Source organism: Kogia breviceps, chromosome 5 (assembly GCF_026419965.1).
Source record: "Kogia breviceps isolate mKogBre1 chromosome 5, mKogBre1 haplotype 1, whole genome shotgun sequence".
Classification (NCBI taxonomy): Eukaryota; Metazoa; Chordata; class Mammalia; order Artiodactyla; family Physeteridae; genus Kogia; species Kogia breviceps.
The window spans coordinates 20,470,655-20,487,917 of NC_081314.1; the positions used below are offsets into that span (position 1 = coordinate 20,470,655).

General features: G+C 41.7%; 1 protein-coding gene across 3 annotated transcripts; it reads right to left on the bottom strand.

Moving 5' to 3' along the window:
- Positions 1–278: 278 nt before the first annotated feature.
- Positions 279–17,062, bottom strand: CDV3 (CDV3 homolog). Of its 3 annotated transcripts, none has more exons than XM_059065351.2 (5): positions 16,505–17,062; positions 15,700–15,776; positions 5,298–5,443; positions 3,851–4,010; positions 279–2,655 (listed from the first exon to the last, which is right to left on the bottom strand). In XM_059065351.2, the coding sequence occupies exons 1-5, from the start codon at positions 16,742–16,744 to the stop codon at positions 2,505–2,507; spliced, it is 774 nt and encodes a 257-aa protein (XP_058921334.1). In that variant the 5' UTR covers positions 16,745–17,062; the 3' UTR covers positions 279–2,504. The 3 variants fall into 3 exon arrangements, with proteins under 3 accessions (XP_058921334.1, XP_058921337.1, XP_058921338.1); XM_059065354.2 differs by having other exon boundaries at positions 279–2,196; positions 16,505–16,836; XM_059065355.2 differs by having other exon boundaries at positions 279–2,477; positions 16,505–16,836.
- Between the last annotated feature and the right edge of the window lie 201 nt (positions 17,063–17,263).

A 17,263-nucleotide genomic window follows, 5' to 3' on the forward strand; every position in this document is an offset into this window, starting at 1 on the left:
ACAGAGTAGAGACTGTAGATTTCCCTACCATGGTCTAAGATAACACAATTTAATATAGCAATGAAGACAAGAGTAAATTTCAACGTTTCTCTCTGGAAAAGAATATTCATCACAGGTTCACAGCCAATTTCATTCCAGGTCTGGTTTTAACATTAAGAGTACACTCGAGATGACATTAACAGCCTCCTAGAGCAAAGGAGGAATGTCCTCAATTCTCCATTTTCAAAGATAGAGAATCAGTTACCAGTTAAGAGTAAAAACCACCAGACCCCAAAATCTACATATTTACTTTTTATTGAATTTGTTAATGTTACAGAGTTTTTGCACTGCCAAACCATGCCTGAGAATTCAAAGAAAGAAATGGTACAATGGACAGCCTCATCCACCCATCATACAGCATATTAAAACTTGATTCATGTGCATTTTGATAATTTCACAATCTTTTAAAAAGTTATAACAAGGGTTGGAATTTTTAAATCTCCTGCAGGTCTTCAGATTTCTATGCCATTAAGTTAACATTTCCACATATTCATCTCAGTTTATTCCTCAATAACATAACCCCCAACAAAATTTTGCTGGAAAAAAATGCATACTTTTTAGGGGAAATATGTGGCTCAAGGTCCAAGAAGTTATTTGTTAAAAGATTTTTGGTTCTCAAATGAAGTCTTCAGATTAACCAAGAATCCTTTGTTTCTCACTCATCCAACCTCTCCTTGGCTGGCTCAGCTACTCACCCAAGTACACCAGAACGTAGGCATCCTGCCTGCCACTTCAAATAATGCCAACATTATTGCCCAGATATGGTTCGCATCTGACAGCAGATGACTCTGTAACACTCCTAGGAGTGCGATTCCTGCACTGACACTTATCAAGACTGAACTCCTAGAGGAAAATGCTCCCACATCAGGATAGTTTTACTCACCCATTTGCTTCACTCTTGCCAGTAGCAAGTCTGCAACTCCTATATTTGGCAAAGGGATTTTATTATAGAGAAACCCAGACTCTGCATCAAGTGGTCACATGCCACTTTGAAATATTTCTATTGAACTGAAGATACAAAACTAGGAAATTACCAGACTATCTCAATAGATGGAAAGACTTTTCAGTAATCCTGGGTAGTGTCCTGATGCCCTTTTCCAGGACTAAAAATTACTGGATAGTTTAAGCTGTAATCATTAAAAACAGAAGTGCTACATCACCTGTCTTTCGCCCCTGACTCTCCAAATGAACAACGTAAAAAGACACACCAGGAGGTTGATGACAGAGCTAGGCTGGGACAATCACTGCGTCTAATACCTTAAACGTTTGGGCACAAGTGCATCTGGAATTCTTGTCAGAGATCATGCAAGATCCATGAAACTTCAGTGGGTTTTAGGTTGAGGTTTTGCTTTCACTGCTTTGAATTTATAAGGACACATCTGTGACTCCCTTGGCCTGAGCAGAAAATATACTCTTTTCACCAGTTTACTATACAACTTAGACCTGATTAGAGGAAGCTTTAACAGCACCTGAAGTACAGCCCCCTGCATCTACTGCCCTTTACATCAAAGGCCATCTGGTTCTGCTCTAGGGATTGGCAAATTCATGAGACGTTTCACAATTCCAATGCATATTTCAGGTTACTTAGCCAAGCAATATGCTCTGTCAAAGAACTATTCCAAGTCAAAGCAAAAAAAGAAAAAGAAAAAGAAAAAGAAAGAAAAAAAAAAGCCTTAATATGGAACACAGAAAAAGCACTACCCAAATACAAAATTACTAAAAAAATAAGATTATTCCCCCCCGACCCCTTTTCCCACTTGGTGACCCGAGTTTGGTTGAATTTAATTTGTGGTTACCTCAGAATACAACTCAAAGTTTAAATTATAAATCACAGCCCTACACAGATTATCTGAACACATCAGTTCTTTTGAGAGCGGCATGTTCCAGGAAGTCTAATACCCACTACAGAGTGTTCCTTATGAATGGGGCACAGGACAGGTTAATTAAGGTCACTTAAATCTTCCTCTTTTACAGCAGATCAGAACCCAGATGGCTGACTTTCTGCAGGATTTCTGATAGGAATCCAGTAGAGCTGGTTTCAAGTTTCACATCGACACTTAAAAGCTGTAACCTTCTTATCCAGAAGTTGTGATCCACATGAAGTCCACAATGAGTGCAGCAAATCTGAGGTAGTCAACCCTTACGAAGGCTCAGTATCTGAACATAAAAAGATTTTGAAATGACCACTGGCGGCAGTTTTTGATTTTTTTGTATTTGCAGAGTAACTCTGAAAGAACACTGCTGAATCTAGTTCACACATTTATGTAACAATGAAAACCCCCCTAAATCCAATACACATAAAGAGCAGTTGTGATACTTTAAACTTCCATAGTGCAATAGGGCCGGTCCCGTCTACCGAGTGGTCTGCATCAGTTGTAGATCCAGCAGAGATCAGATGATGGATGGCTGTCCGTGGTGGTTAGCTGTGGTCTAGTTACCTTAGAAGGGTTAGCAAACACCATTCCTTAATTGTACTGTGTGTGGTTGCTTTTCTGATTCTCAAGTACAGCATACTGGTTGTCTAGCTGAAGTTTAAGGGCCTGGTTTTTTGAAACCTCATCCCTACCTCTAGTTTTGTGTCTTACTACTTCAAAGCTCTTCTCCATTTCTTTATCCCTAAGGGAAAAGAAATGTAATCAGTAAATATTTCTTCTTCACTAGGTTGTTTTGAAAATATCCTTCCTTGAATTTAAAAAAAAGCCACCCCTTAGAAAAATCTTGAGGAAGGGACAGGAGGGGGAAACTGGTATATAAATCCTTACCAAAACCATTTTTAAGGCTTCAATTGAACAGAAAATTTAGAATACTGTACTGAAGCTCTAGGGTCCTATTTTCTATGGTAGCAAATCTACTGAATACTATTAACTGAAAACCTATTTTGGGACCAACTTCAAGACAACTGGAAAGTTAAAAAGCTGTCTAATGACATGGTGATTCCTTCTAAGACTCACGGTTACTCTTGGCAAATAATAGACAATACACATCTCTTTCTTTATGCATAAAGTAAGAACAACAATTTCCTCATTCAAGTAAAGTTCTACTCATTATTTAAAGAACTCTCCACACATCTACTTCATGGGAGTGGGTCAGATAAAGATGAGGGTGGTGAATCACTGCCTCTCGTGGAGGACAGAGCACAGGGACAAGTCAAGTGGAGGTTTAAATTCAAGCCAGCTGTGCTCTCAAAGAGGCAAAAACGCTGGGATTTTTAAATTTAAAAGCCACCCTGAAAAATTTCCATCTGATGTCATTTACATTTCTTCCCATTTTATTTACTTTGTAAAAAAATTCATGTCCCTAAATAAAATATGGATGTGCCATATGTGGTCATTTAACTCCAGGTAGCATTCATTTTAAGTACCTGCTGAAATAAGATTATTTTTAATATTAGATTTATAAATGCCAGCATCTTTCATCTACTCACATCAACTGGGAATATAATGAAATATTGCTGACTTTTCTAGTTTCTATATTACAAGGAACACAGGAGCAGCAATAATGTACTTAATATTTATTAAGAATCCTTACTAGATGAGACTTGTCATGGCTACAGAATGACATAAACTAGGGACAAGGGAAACTTGCAGACGAAGTTTGTCTTTGGTGCTCTTTCCCCTTGCCCCCCCACCCCCTGGGTCCTTCACCCCTTCTCCCCCCAGTCCTGGGCATATAAGTCCCACCTTAATTCTCAGTTGCCTCTCAGCTGCAGCTTGGGGTTTACTGCAACACCCCAGGTGGGTTTTTAAATCCCAAATACCCCACTCCCTGGCCAAAGGATAAGGCTCCAAAACACAATATTGAGAATACTTACTTCCGGCTTTCTACATGCTTGGCAGTGGACTGCAGGGATGGGAACTGTGTATCACTGTAGATTTCTGGTGGTCCTTGGGGTGCTTTCCTTGTTGTGGTCAACCTGGCCCCAGGAGGCCTATACACGCCACTAGTCATTGTCGGTTCTGGGGTTTCTGTAACTAACATTTCAAAACAGTTTAGAGAAACTATTCAAGTGCTTGGCGTTTTAATAAGCTACTCCTGAATTTCTTATCATTTTAACAGTTATGGAAAAAAATAATACTTACATTAAGGGTCTCTGAACAACAGAAGGAAAGTTATCTGAGGAAATGTCCAAAAGCAAAGGCCTATTTTTCTAGGGTAAAAGTAGTCTTCCAATTTCTCTTCCATGTACAGTTTTAATTATCTATGTAAATGAGTTCTATTAAGTCAACTTATTGGAAGTGGGAAAGGAATCTGCTGGTCCTGGGAGACAGGCCTCACCAGGGACTACCTTTCGAAGTATGACCACTTTTACATCATCAATGAAATTTTTTATTTTCTAGTAAAACAGGAGAAAAAATTAAGCAGCCCAAAGTCTTGTACCATGACCAAGATTTTGGGGACACAGCCTGGACAGCTTTTCTTACATACCATTTCCCCCCACCCCATCCTAAACATGAATTCAGTGTTTTACACATGTTTTCTAGTTATCAAAAGCTTCCTTTCAAATGAACATCTCTACATCATTTATTAGCTCAAGTGTAATGCAGCTAGAAAGAAACATGCAAAAACTATGCATGGTAGTAATCTGTGATCTTTGGACAGTAACATTTGGGGTGAGTTGTTATTCTTTATATTATTCTGTATAAAATGGGTATACATTAGAGCATTATTTCTCAACATTTTTTCATTATTGCCTTCCTAAAAGAGCCTTTTTAGACAACTTTCTCCTGAACAATACTGTCCCCATGCCCCAAGCAAAAAATGTTAATACCACAGATACACTATACATATGTTTACATACTCTGGCCCTCTGATGGGCCACAAACCACTGTAAGATCTAAGATTTCTTTACCATTCCCACTCTCCCCCGAGCCAAGAAGCACTTTTCATCCTCTTGGGAGTGATAAAATCCACCCTTCTGAGAATTCATCCTTCAGACGGAGTAAAATGGGGAATGGAAAAAAAAAGACACAGGTACCCAATATTCCTTAGTCAGCCAGCAAACATTGAAAAAAAAAATGCTTAAACATGTAAATCTGGCAAGCTATAGGACTGCAGTAAGATTTAAGCAGCCTATAGCCTTAACTTCCAAATTTCTTTATTGACGATATGAAAGTCTTTAGATTAGACACAAATCTCTCTCCTGGGAATGGAAAGAAGACCCTACTCACTCAGTGCAAGCATGCATTTAGTTGAAAGCTGACTGCACATAAAATTATACACAAATAGACATCTTTAAGAAAATAAAATATGAAGATTACCAACTACTGGAGCAGGAGGTGCTAGTACCGGAGCTGTTTTATTCCAGGGACCTGAAGATTTTTCTACACCACCACCACCTCCTCCGCCTTCTTCCCAGTTATCACCTGGATCTTCTCTTTTTTCATTTTCATCTTCTTCCTTTTCACTATTGGAAAATAAACAAGTGAATTCAATTACAGAAACACCAGGAAAACTGTCAGTCCAAATCCTTAATTCTATCAATAATGATCTGTGACTCTGGAGAAGGTACTTAACCTCTTTAAGCCCAAATGCCTCACTTGTTTTTAAAAAAAAAAAAAAAAAAAAAAAAAAGAGAGGAAGAATTAGGGGATTTTATCTATTTTATGCATTAGGACTTCATGTAAAAGGATTCATTGCTGGAAAAAGGTTCAGAAAACCTCTCTGTCTGACAGTCTCCATTTCCCTTTTTGCGAACTCCATACACTCAAGAACATCTAGAAATATTTAATGTACTGACATGCCAGGCTTTTAACAATCTTTGTTGATTATTTATAGCAGCCCCTACTGAGGTTGGGAAGAGAGGTCAATCTAACCTGAAATGTAGAGAAAAGGGCAACTTGAAAGATTAAAAGTACAATTACTTGATTTTTTTTCTAGGACCAAAGTGTACAAACAGGCACTTGTGGTAAGCATATTTTTAGTGATCAAATGAATGGGTTTTAAAAGTTGTATAATTTCATTTGCTAATCCTTTAGTACATGTAAAAAAATACTCTCAAAATTAATTCACATTCCAACAGAGGAAAACAAGTTAGCATTCAGTATTTACATCAGTGCTTCATACTTTACTAATGTCAGTCTCTACTGTCTAGACATAGGAAGTATACAGAACTGGTCCCTAACATCACGGATGTGTCACCCATTTTTAAATGGGTGAGAATATAAGAACTCAGAGAATACAAGAACTCAGTCTTTGGCTTACTAGTGATTATAAATGCAAAATATATCCTCAGTGGTGACATACCACTAAGACTGACTGAACTGTTCTATTTAATGCCTATTTTTAATTTTTAAGATTTGATGTGGACCATTTTTAATGTCTTTACTGAATCTGTTAAAATATTGCTTCTGTTTTATGTTTTCTTGGTTTTTTGGCCACAAGGCATATGGTATCTTAGATCCCCAACCAGGGATTGAACCCACATCCCCTGCATTGGAAGGCGAATTCTTAACCACTGGGCTGCCAGGCAAGTCCTTATTTCTTTATTCTTGAATTGACTTGAGTCAGAAGTCTGTGATCTCTGCATGGTATCTTTGATTATTTCTCCTTGTGTTGGATTACTTACTACTATTTTATGTAAGCCTGAATTTGCTAAATTATCAAGTACATATATCTTGCCTCTCTCTATACCACTGGCTTGACAGCACAAAGATAATTGCCAAATCAAACTTCCTTTTTGCAACTCTTTGCCCTTGCAGATGATGCACCTGGCACAGACCACCAACCTTCTCCCTGGATTACTTTCCATGACAGTGGTGGTGTTTCCTAGGTCTTCAGCTTATCAATCTCTGTCATCAATCTAACTGTCCTTTCCTCTATTAAAAAAACATGCTGCGGGACTTCCCTGGTGGAGCAGTGGTTAAGAATCCGCCTGCAGGGCTTCCCTGGTGGCGCAGTGGTTGAGAATCCGCCTGCTGATGCAGGGGATATGGGTTCATGTCCCGGTCCGGGAAGATCCCACATGCCGCGGAGCGGCTGGGCCCATGAGCCATGGCCGCTGAGCCTGTGCTCCCCAACGGGAGGGGCCACAACAGTGAGAGGCCCGCGTACCACACACACACACACACACACACACACACACACACACACACACACACACACACACACAGAGAATCCGCCTGCCAATGCAGGGGACGGGGACATGGGTTTGAGCCCTGGTCCAGGAAGATCCCACATGCCGCGGAGGAACTAAGCCCATGTGCCACAACTACTGAGCCTGTGCTCTAGAGCCCGTGTGCCATAACTACTGAAGCCCACATACTGCAACTACTGAGCCCATGTGCCTCAACTACTGAAGCCCCAATGCTCTAGGGCTCACATGCTGCGACTACTGAACCTGCATACTGCAACTACTGAAGCCCATGTGCCTAGAGCCCATGCTCAACGAGAAGCCAATGCAATGAGAAGCCTGTGCACCGCAACAAAGAGAAAAACCGGGAGCAGCTGTGAAGACCCAATGCAACAAAAAGAAAAAAAAGAAAATGCTATATGCTGCTGCCTAAAGCTCTGTCCCTGGCCTTCCAGTCTTTCAGACATTTTCTCCTTTTGATATCTGATCCATGGCAATGGCCATAACAACGTATATATGACTCCCACCCTGACTGTGACCTTGGGAACATCAGGGCATATCCTGGTTTCTGCAAAATGACATCTAAGGGTGGTTTCTTTCCATGTCTATTAAAGTAAATTCTGGCTATATAACAAATTTCTTGAATAGCTAATGGTCTTCTTTAAAGACACTCAGATAATAGTACCATCACATATTGCCCACCAACCAGAGATGATTCATGAATTTAGAGGCTTACGGTGGCAACAGAAAGCGGACAAGGGAACAAACTTACCTACAATCTGCATTTAGAGCATGATTTTACTAAAGACTATAGTTTGAGAAGAAAAAAGCATGGGGAGTATGGGTAAGCCAGGCTTCAGTCTTCCTTTTTGCTAACACATAATAGAATCCCATGGAGACATTTAAAATGATGTTAGGCCTACACTAACATGGAAGTAATAATCAGGTCACATAAACCACAATGTATCAATACTAAAAATCTATGCACCTAATATAGATAGAAAGACAACTAGAATGATTTCTTGGGTAAATGTTAAAAAGTGGGTGCTAGAATGTATAACTTTATTTTCTTCATGGAGCGAGCAGATTTTAAAGCCAAACTGCCTGGTTCAATACACCCAGGCTCTGCCATTTACTAGCCAGGAAGACTAAGTATGGCATCTAACTTCTGTATGCCTCAGTCTCCTCGTGTAAAAAGGGGGTAACAGTCCCATTATGAAGACTGATTAACAGACATAAAGCACTGAGAACAGTGCCTGGCACATGGTAAGTGCCGTAAGCATTTGGTATTACATGCTTTTTATTTATTTATTATTTTTTAAAACATCTTTATTGGAGTATAATTGCTTTACAATGGTGTGTTAGTTTCTGCTTTATAACAAAGTGAATCATATATCCCCATATCCCCTCCCTCTTGAACCTCCCTCCCATCCTCCCTATCCCACCCCTCTAGGTGGTCACAAAGCACCAAGCTGATCTCTCTCCCTGTGCTATGCGGCTGCTTCTCACTAGCTATCTAATTTACATTTGGTAGTGTATATATGTCCATGCCACTCTCTCACTTCGTCCCACCTTACCCTTACCCCTCCCCATGTTCTCAAGTCCATTCTCTAGTCTATGTCTTTATTCTTGTCCTGCCCCTAGGGTCTTCAGAACCATTTTTTTTCTTATCTTTTTAAAATTCCATATATATGTGTTAGCATACAGTATTTATTTTTCTCTTTCTGACTTACTTCACTCTGTATGACAGACTCTAGGTCCATCTACCTCACTACAAATAACTCAATTTCGTTTCTTTTTATGGCTGAGTAATATTCCATTGTATATATGTGCCACATCTTTATCCATTCACTTGTCCATGCACACTTAGGTTGCTTCCATGTCCTGGCTATTGTAAATAGAGCTGCAATGAACATTGTGGTACATGACTCTTTTTGAATTATGGTTTTTTCAGGGTATATGCACAGTAGTGGGATTGCTGGGTTGTACAGTAGTTCTATTTTTAGTTTTTTAAGGAACCTCCATACTGTTCTCCATAGTGGCTGTATTAATTCCCACCAACAGTGCAAGAGGGTTCCCTTTTCTTCACACCTTCTCCAGCATTTTAATATCTGAGTTTTCATATAAGCACCACATATACCACCTTTTCATTAAAAAAAAAAAAAGTAACATGAAAACATGTTCTTTTAAAATGGACACTAAGCAGTATGACCTTGCTTCCTAAAGCTTTTAAGTAGAACGATCAGGTAAGAGTATGAAAGTCGTAATTTATCCAGGAGTCTAACAGTGGTATCCAAATGTCAAAATTGTCCCCAAAGAAGTTTTTTTAAAAACTTACCCACCTCTGAAGCCACACTTACGTAATTACACTAAAATGTAATTTGCTTGGTCCATGAGTAAAAGCACAGGTGTTACTCACCTAGCTATAACTGACTATGTAGCAATGTGGCAGCAACCCAATCCATGCCAGACAGGGTGATAAGATCCCACAAAGATTTAAGTGACCTCATGGCACTTTTACACTCTTATATCCCCAAACTGTGATAGCTTTCATTTGGTCAGTTACATTTAGAAATAGTTAATTTCAACAATGCACTGAATTAAAATAGCTTTTCCCTTAAATTATTTTAATATTTAAACTCCAGAATTATCAGCTTGCAATAAACTGAAAACCAAAAAAATTTTAACACTGATTATCCCTAAGCAGAAGGGATTATGAATAATTCTTGCATATTTCTTTATGCTGTTATACTCTTCAAATGTTCTAAAGAACAAATACATTGTTTTCCTAATCTGCAAAAAAAAAAAAAATTTGAAGAAAAACTCCAATTTAGTGATAGAATGCTGACAGTCTCAAAGAAAAGAAGATTCCTTTACTGTCTAGTGTTCATCACCTTTTCACCCTCAGAGCCAAGTGAAGAAATGAATTTTAAAAATCACAAATCTAAAATACCTCTAGATTATAAACTATTACTAGAAAATAAGAGTGATCTGTTTTAATTAGAGGGATTGTATATTGATAACATGCACAAGACAACTTAGTATTTTCCTTCATAAGATTCTGAAATACCAGCTAAACTAAACATTGTAAATTGTCTAGTCAAGACACTTCATCCAACAGACGGAAATAAGGCCCAGAGATGCTAAGAGCCTTGCCAAAGTGCTATAATAACAATGGCAGGACAGAAATAATTTAAATAGCCTACTACTCTTTCATATTTACATATTCCAGAAAATGTCAAACCTCCAAATGCCAAAGACCAAAAAACACGTTGCAGAGAATTATTTCCACAGAAGACAACTAGGTTAAAATTTGGCGTCTGACCCAAATATAATATACAACGTCTCATCAGCTAAATTTGATGTTTTAAAAACTACAATACTAAAAAAATAAATAAGTAGGGCTACCCTGGTGGTGCAGTGGTTGAGAGTCCGCCTGGCCAATGCAGGGGACACAGGTTTGTGCCCTGGTCCGGGAAGATCCCACATGCTGTGAAGTGGCTGGGCCTGTGAGCCATGGCCACTGAGCCTGAGCTCTGCAACGGGAGAGGCCACAACAGTGAGAGGCCCGCGTACCGCAAAAATAAATAAATAAAATAAAAATAAAAACTACAATGCTACTGTAAATTCATTACCACAATCCAAAGTATACTGTCTTAAATATGCATTAGTCTGTAAGGCACTATTTTGGGGTAGCGGGAATGATAATGCTACAAAAAGGAATATTTACTGAGCATCTACTATGCCAGGCAGTGTTGTACCTGTTTTACAAAGTTAAAAATTGAAATAACACTAAGGCAGGGAGAAGACCCATTGTACATATGAGGAGACTGATATTCAAATACTTAAGTACCTTCACCAGGGCTACAATGTAGCAGAGCCAAGTCATTGGGACTCCAGAGCCCATATTCTTTCAGGTTGCCTATTACTTCATTTCACTCTTTATAGCTCTACAATATGAAACAAAAATTTTCCCTATTTTGAGATTTGAGAAAGTCACTTTTTTTTAGTAAGATTGATCAGGGATGACACATTCTACAGCAGTGTGTTTATAAAGAACAGAACATTCTTACCTCCTTATCTCAAGGGACATTACAGGAGAATTTATGTATCCTAACTCCCCCTTCCCCAAAAGCAGCTAAAACAAAATCTGGACTTGACTGCACTTTTGCCGGAATGCTGGGCAGCTCCACTGATTTGACCCTATTATCCAACCACTGTTAAAACAGTAAACCAGGGGGATAGAAATGGCCTGATGAGCCATGGCTGGCAGCTTAAAATGTCACTGTATTTCATCCAAGGACTCTTTCTTGGCCTGTTCATAGTAGACCTAAGCGCCTCTCCTGGACTCCACGGCCCCTACGCATCACTGAAATGATCTACTAGTGTTCAGGAGAGCATGAGTTATTTTTTTACAACTCCAAGACACAGCAGTCAACGCCCAATATCCAGGACACAGCAGTCCCACAAATATTTGCTACAATGAAACTAGCTTGGATGCTGGAATAATTTCTTCTCTTCAAAGGACAACTTAACCAGCTCTACCTAATGGGTTTAAAAGTCTAGATTTCTTAAGATTCTTAGAAAAGCACTGGGCTCCAAGGACTCAATTTTTTATTGAAACATGACAAATGCTCACCATTTAGTAATAAGTAGTAAATGAAATCTTTTTTCCTCAAATCCATTTTAATGAGAAAGGCCTATAGGTCCTACTATCAACCAATAATCTAAGCTCAAGCGCTTGGCCCCTTCTTTTATCACCATCTCAATGGCTTCCCTCTCAGAACTTGTCTGTAAACAATCATGTGATCTTGAATAAGATTTATTAACTTAAACACAAAACTTGACACATGACCTCATAATACTCTTGGTATTTAAATCTTGAGCTAATGGGTAAATGTGAGCTAGGACGTTAATACAGTATGCTTGCTGCTGCTGAAAACTTCCCCCTTTCAATTGCACACTCACCTTCAACAAACGTCCAGCATGCTAACTTACTACGAGGACTAGTGCCAAGAACTTTTAAGACTGTATGCAGCTAACTAAAGAGAAAAAATGATTTGTAGATCTCCGGCAAGAGCATAAGGGTACATATTCTACTATTCTTGCAACTTTTCTGAGGTTTGTAATTTTTCAACACAATAAGTTGGGAGAAAAAAAATTAAGACTATAGACGGAGAATTTCAAGATATTAAGTCAACTTCAAAGTTTCATTTTCCCTTGTTTCATATGGAAATAGCAAGGCTGTCTCTCTCACGGATAAGAAAGGTAACAAACTAAAGGCATAACCACCAACCTCCAATTCCAGAGAAGAGAGAGAACTCATTTCTCTCCCCTTCTAAGGGCTTCTGCCCCAAAGGTAAGACCAAGTCATAAAAGACAATCATTGAAGATCTCCAGCAACTCTGAGAAGGATTTTTCTTTGTATGGTTATACTAATGCCAACCTGAACATGTCATGTTCTCCTATTAAGTCCATAGTGAACTGACTCACCAGAGTAGGACTTTAGTCATGATAATATTATGTGCCTCCACTACCCCTTCTCCTCAAATATTGGTATTATAAAGCAGGTGCCTCATGGTTAAATAGCAGAGAAATTCCCAAGAGTAAGACATTCTAATTTGCCCACTAAATAGAGAGGTTGATTAACATTAACCAAGTGGATATATTATAAACATCCTGTTCAAAATCCTCACAAAAATCCTGAGTAGTCATCTCAATTTTGCTCAATTTTACATTCACAAGTAAAGTGACTCGCCCAAGGTCACACATAAGCAGCAGGGCTAAAATGCAAGCCCAGGTTTGTCTTTCCCTAAAGTCCATGTTTTTGCCACATTATCAACTATATCCTATTTGTGTAAGTAACCTACTTCCCATTCTCTTGAACCAATGTGTCTTTCCTTGTAGACTCGCACTCCTACTGAGTTTCAATGTCAAGAACATTTAATACAAAGTTTATAAAGATATTCAGTACATGGTTGACCCTTGAACAACAGGGGTGTTAACATGCCTCATCTGCGGTTCCTCCGTATCGGTAGATTCAACCAACTGCAGGTCGTGTAATACAGCATTTACTATTGAAAAATATCTGCATATAAGTGGACCCATGCAGTTCAAACCCATGTTGTTCAAGGGTCAGATGTATAAAGTGAAAGATTAACCCTCTGATGGCTTCTCACTCTCAAGCCTTTCCTGGAAGCCCTTAGATTCCCCTCTGTTGATTTAGGAAGACAACAGAGATAGACCCCAGACTCCACAGTGACTGAGAATCCACAAAAGCAGCTTCCTTAAGAAGGTATGTTTCTCAATGTTAGCAGGTAAGAGAAAGATCTCTGGATGGCCACTTACGGGCAATGACTAGATGCTAAATAATGAAAAATGCAGTATAAAAAAGCTGGTCTACTTCAGGTCAAGGAGACCTTAAGGCTCATACTAGCTGAGATTTACTTATGCCCCTGGCAAAGGTGAAGGATAAGTGATTTAAGAAATGTTTCACCACCTCGGGAGTAGCTAAAAATGAAGAATAACCTTGAATGGGTATGGGATATATATTCAATGACAAAAATAGGTGCAGTTTAAATATCCTCATGAACTTCTAGCATTCAATGAACTTGAAACCTTTCCCTCAGAAAGGGCTGCTATTGCTCAGTAAGTTTGAGTCTTCGAGAACATGCAGTCTAGGGCCTGCAGTCAGGAAAGGCAGAGCAAGAGCCTTATTCTACAACAGAACACAGGAACCAAACACACAGGCAGCTCCACAATCACAAATGGCTGTTAATAATGCCACATCCCTACCCCCCCCATTTTTAAAAGTTAAGCCCCAGGGGAAAGAAAACGGATATTTTCTAAACTATGTCTCTTCAAAAACATCTAACATTGGGACGTCCCTGGTGGCACAGTGGTTAAGAATCCTCCTGCCAATGCAGGGGACATGGGTTTGATCCCTGGTCCGGGAAGATCCCACATGCCGCGGAGCAACCAAGCCCGTGCACTGCAACTACTGAAGCCCGCGCACTCCAGGGCCCGCATGCCACAACTACTGAGCCTGTGTGCTGCAACTGCTGAAGCCCGTGTGCCTAGAGCCCATGCTTCACAACAAGAAAAGCCACGGCAATGAGAAGCCCGCGCACTGCAACGAAGAGTAGCCCTTGCTCGCGGCAACTAGAGAAAGCCCGTGCGCAGCAACAAAGACCCAACACAACCAAAAAAAGAAAAAACAAAAAACAAAAACAAAAAACATCTAACATACGAAGGAAGTCAAGAAGTGTCTGGGAATAAACCTCCAGTCTAAACACCTCTACTTCACACCACCACGAAAGGTATTTCAAAAGTGGGGAAGCTGCATTTCCTAAAAGTTTCCCACTATAAATCAGGTTTCACTTTGCTTAAGCTCACACAGTGACGTGAAAGAACCTAGGACATGAATGCCTAGTTGTGGTAAGTATCCAACAAATGTCATAAAAGTCAGCCCTTTTTTAAAATAAGTTATTTAACACCATAAATGTTACAATCTAGAGAGGTCAAAAGACAGTATTTTGTTAAGGAAAAGTATTTCCTCCACTGTGCCAGGCAGTCACGGGCATATATAAATCACAGACTTCAAACTGGGAGGCAGTGCATCGGGTTCACTTCTTTTTTTGGCTGTGCTGTGTGGCGGGCGGGACTTTGGCTCCCGGACCAGGGATGGACCCCAGGCCCCCCCGGTAGTGAGAGTGCTGAGTCCTAACCACTGGACTGCCAGGGAATTCCCAGGGATCACTTATTTCTTGAAACTGAGAATAAAGGGTTTTTAATCTAAACCAATGGATTTTACTTCATGAGACCCTCAAAAACATGACATTTATTTACATGAATCTAAAGTTCACGTGACTACCATAGACCGGACTTGATAAAACACATTAATTTCAAATCCTCTAAAAGCCAACCAATTCAATTTTCAGAAATTACTGTTTCCTTGAACTTTAAAAATGTACTTAGACTATGATTCCATTTCTATACATTTCTAGGAAAATTAATCTAGTGTTAGGTTAGTGGTTATTTGAGGGGTGAAAACAGTGACTACGAGGGTGTAATGTTCAGTTTCTTGACCTCAGTGCTAATTACACAAGTTGGTTTCACTGTGTGAATAAGTAAAATCTGTTATTTCCCTCTAACTATGCTTCAATTATGAAAACATGTATAACTTGATCGTAAAATCTGTTATTTCCCTCTAACTATGCTTCAATTACGAATACATATATAACTTGTCTGTCAAGAGAGGATCTGTTATTTTTTGAAACAAAAAAAAAACTAAGTTCGACCCACCAATATTAAAAGTAAAAATTTTGAAACAACAAAATCCATTTTAGCTGTCTCAAAAAGGCCTGACCAAGATTTGAAGCAGGCAAGCTCTCACAGGATTTTAGAGCTAGCAGCTAATTTGATCAGCATATAGAAGGGCTGCCATCAGAGGAATAGGCACAATCCATTAGAATCCTAATAAGCATATTTAAAGCACAAGAGTACTGTGATGCTGTTTTGGGGCTAAAAAACTCCAAACATACAGTATCTATCCCTTGGGTTATCTAAGCACATCTGTAACCAGACCATACCTTATTTGCATTGCTTGAACTCTCAGGCCGCTGTAATCAACCTCTCTTTGCTCAAATTCTTTCCACTCATCTTCATCCTGTAAAACAGGTACCACTTAGTCAATTAAAGCTATTTGTAAAAACACAACTAAGACAACTATCAGACTATGAAAAAGGGATCAAGCGGCTGGAACCTAAAGTGTGGACTCGTTTTCTGGCCAAAGCCCTTGCTCAATCCCAAGGCCAACTAGGCTGGAGGACAAACGTTGAGTAAACTTTACTTCCACCGCGTTCCTTCATGAGACCTGTTACTTTAAAAGCAACCAGGAAACGCCAGATGAAATCAACAGGAAGCGCACAACTAAACGTCTAGCTCAATCTTGCCATGAGACTTTTCTTTTACGGGCTTCGAGACCAAGTTGTGCCAGTTAGAGCTGCCACAAATGCGATTGTTAGAAAATTCAGCTCAGACTACTGGTCTGAAATCAGAACGCTAAATTACTCAGAGTAGACGTCATTCGATAGATGCACTTCCGACCCGGGCCGATTTCCCGGGAGGGTGCCGCCGCCGGCCTGCGTCCTTGCCCGAGCCAAGCGACGCGGGTCGGGAGCGGGATGTCGGGGGTCCAGCGGGGAGCGCGAGGCGGCCCGCCGTGGGAAGCCCGCGTCACGTGGCGGTCTCCGCGCCCATCAGCCCGCCAGCCGGGCCACGGCCGCCCCTCCCGGCCGTTTCCCCGGGCAGGCAAGCAGGCAGGCGGGCGGGGGCGGGCACATGGGCGCAAGCGCGCGGCCCGGGCCCCGACTCCCAGGCTCCCTGGCCCCTCACCTTTGTCACAACCTTGGTGGCGGCCCCGGGGCCCGTGGCCCCCGCGCCCGCGGTCCCGCCGTCGCCCGGCCGGGTCCCCGCGCCCGCCCCACCGCCCGCCGCGCCCGCGGCTCCGCTGCTCCCGCCGGCGCCGCCCGCCGAACCCGCGGCGCTCCCCGCCCGGTTGCTCCGCTCCTTCTTCTTCTTCTTGTCTCTCTTGGCGAAGAAGTTGTCCAGGCTCCGCTCCTCCATCTCAGCCATGGTCGCGGCCTCCTCGGCCCGGATGGGTGGGGCCGGCGGCGGGCTCTGCCCGGGGGCTCCGAGCTCGGGGTCGAGGCCGGCTCGGCGCTCAAGCTCCCGAGCGCAGCGACGCCTCAGCCCCGCGGGGTCGTCGAGGCGTTCGCGGCGGGGCGAGCGGCTCCCCCCGCGTGCTGGCGAATGGTGGTACGGCCCTCCTCGGGGCTCTCGTGCCGCTGCCGCCGCCCCGCCCGCCCGGGCTGCAGCGACAGCGGTGCAGGAGCCCGCCCTCTCCGCAGCCGGAGGGCAAAGGGAAGGTGCGGGCCAGGGGTTCCAGCGAGAGTGCTAGGCTAGCGGCGGCGCGCGAAGGAGGAGGACGCGCGCACGCAAGCCCAGAGAGGAGGGGAAGGGGATTGGGGAGGGGAGGGAGGGGGAGGAGAGCGGGCGGGCCACCAGAAGACAGAGGCAGCACCCGCGCCTGCGTACTTAGCTCCGCCCGCCAGTGTGGGAGCGTGGAGGGGAGGGCGGTGGGAGGAGACGGAG

Bases quoted from the DNA above. Each gene is read 5' to 3' on its own strand.
- CDV3 (XM_059065351.2), bottom strand. From the start codon at position 16,744: ATGGCTGAGATGGAGGAGCGGAGCCTGGACAACTTCTTCGCCAAGAGA. The intron at 15,777-16,504 runs GTGAGGGGCCAG...CCTGTTTTACAG, and splicing joins CCACCAAGGTTGTGACAAAG to GATGAAGATGAGTGGAAAGA. The intron at 4,011-5,297 runs GTAATCTTCATA...TTGAAATGTTAG, and splicing joins ACCTCCTGCTCCAGTAGTTG to TTACAGAAACCCCAGAACCG.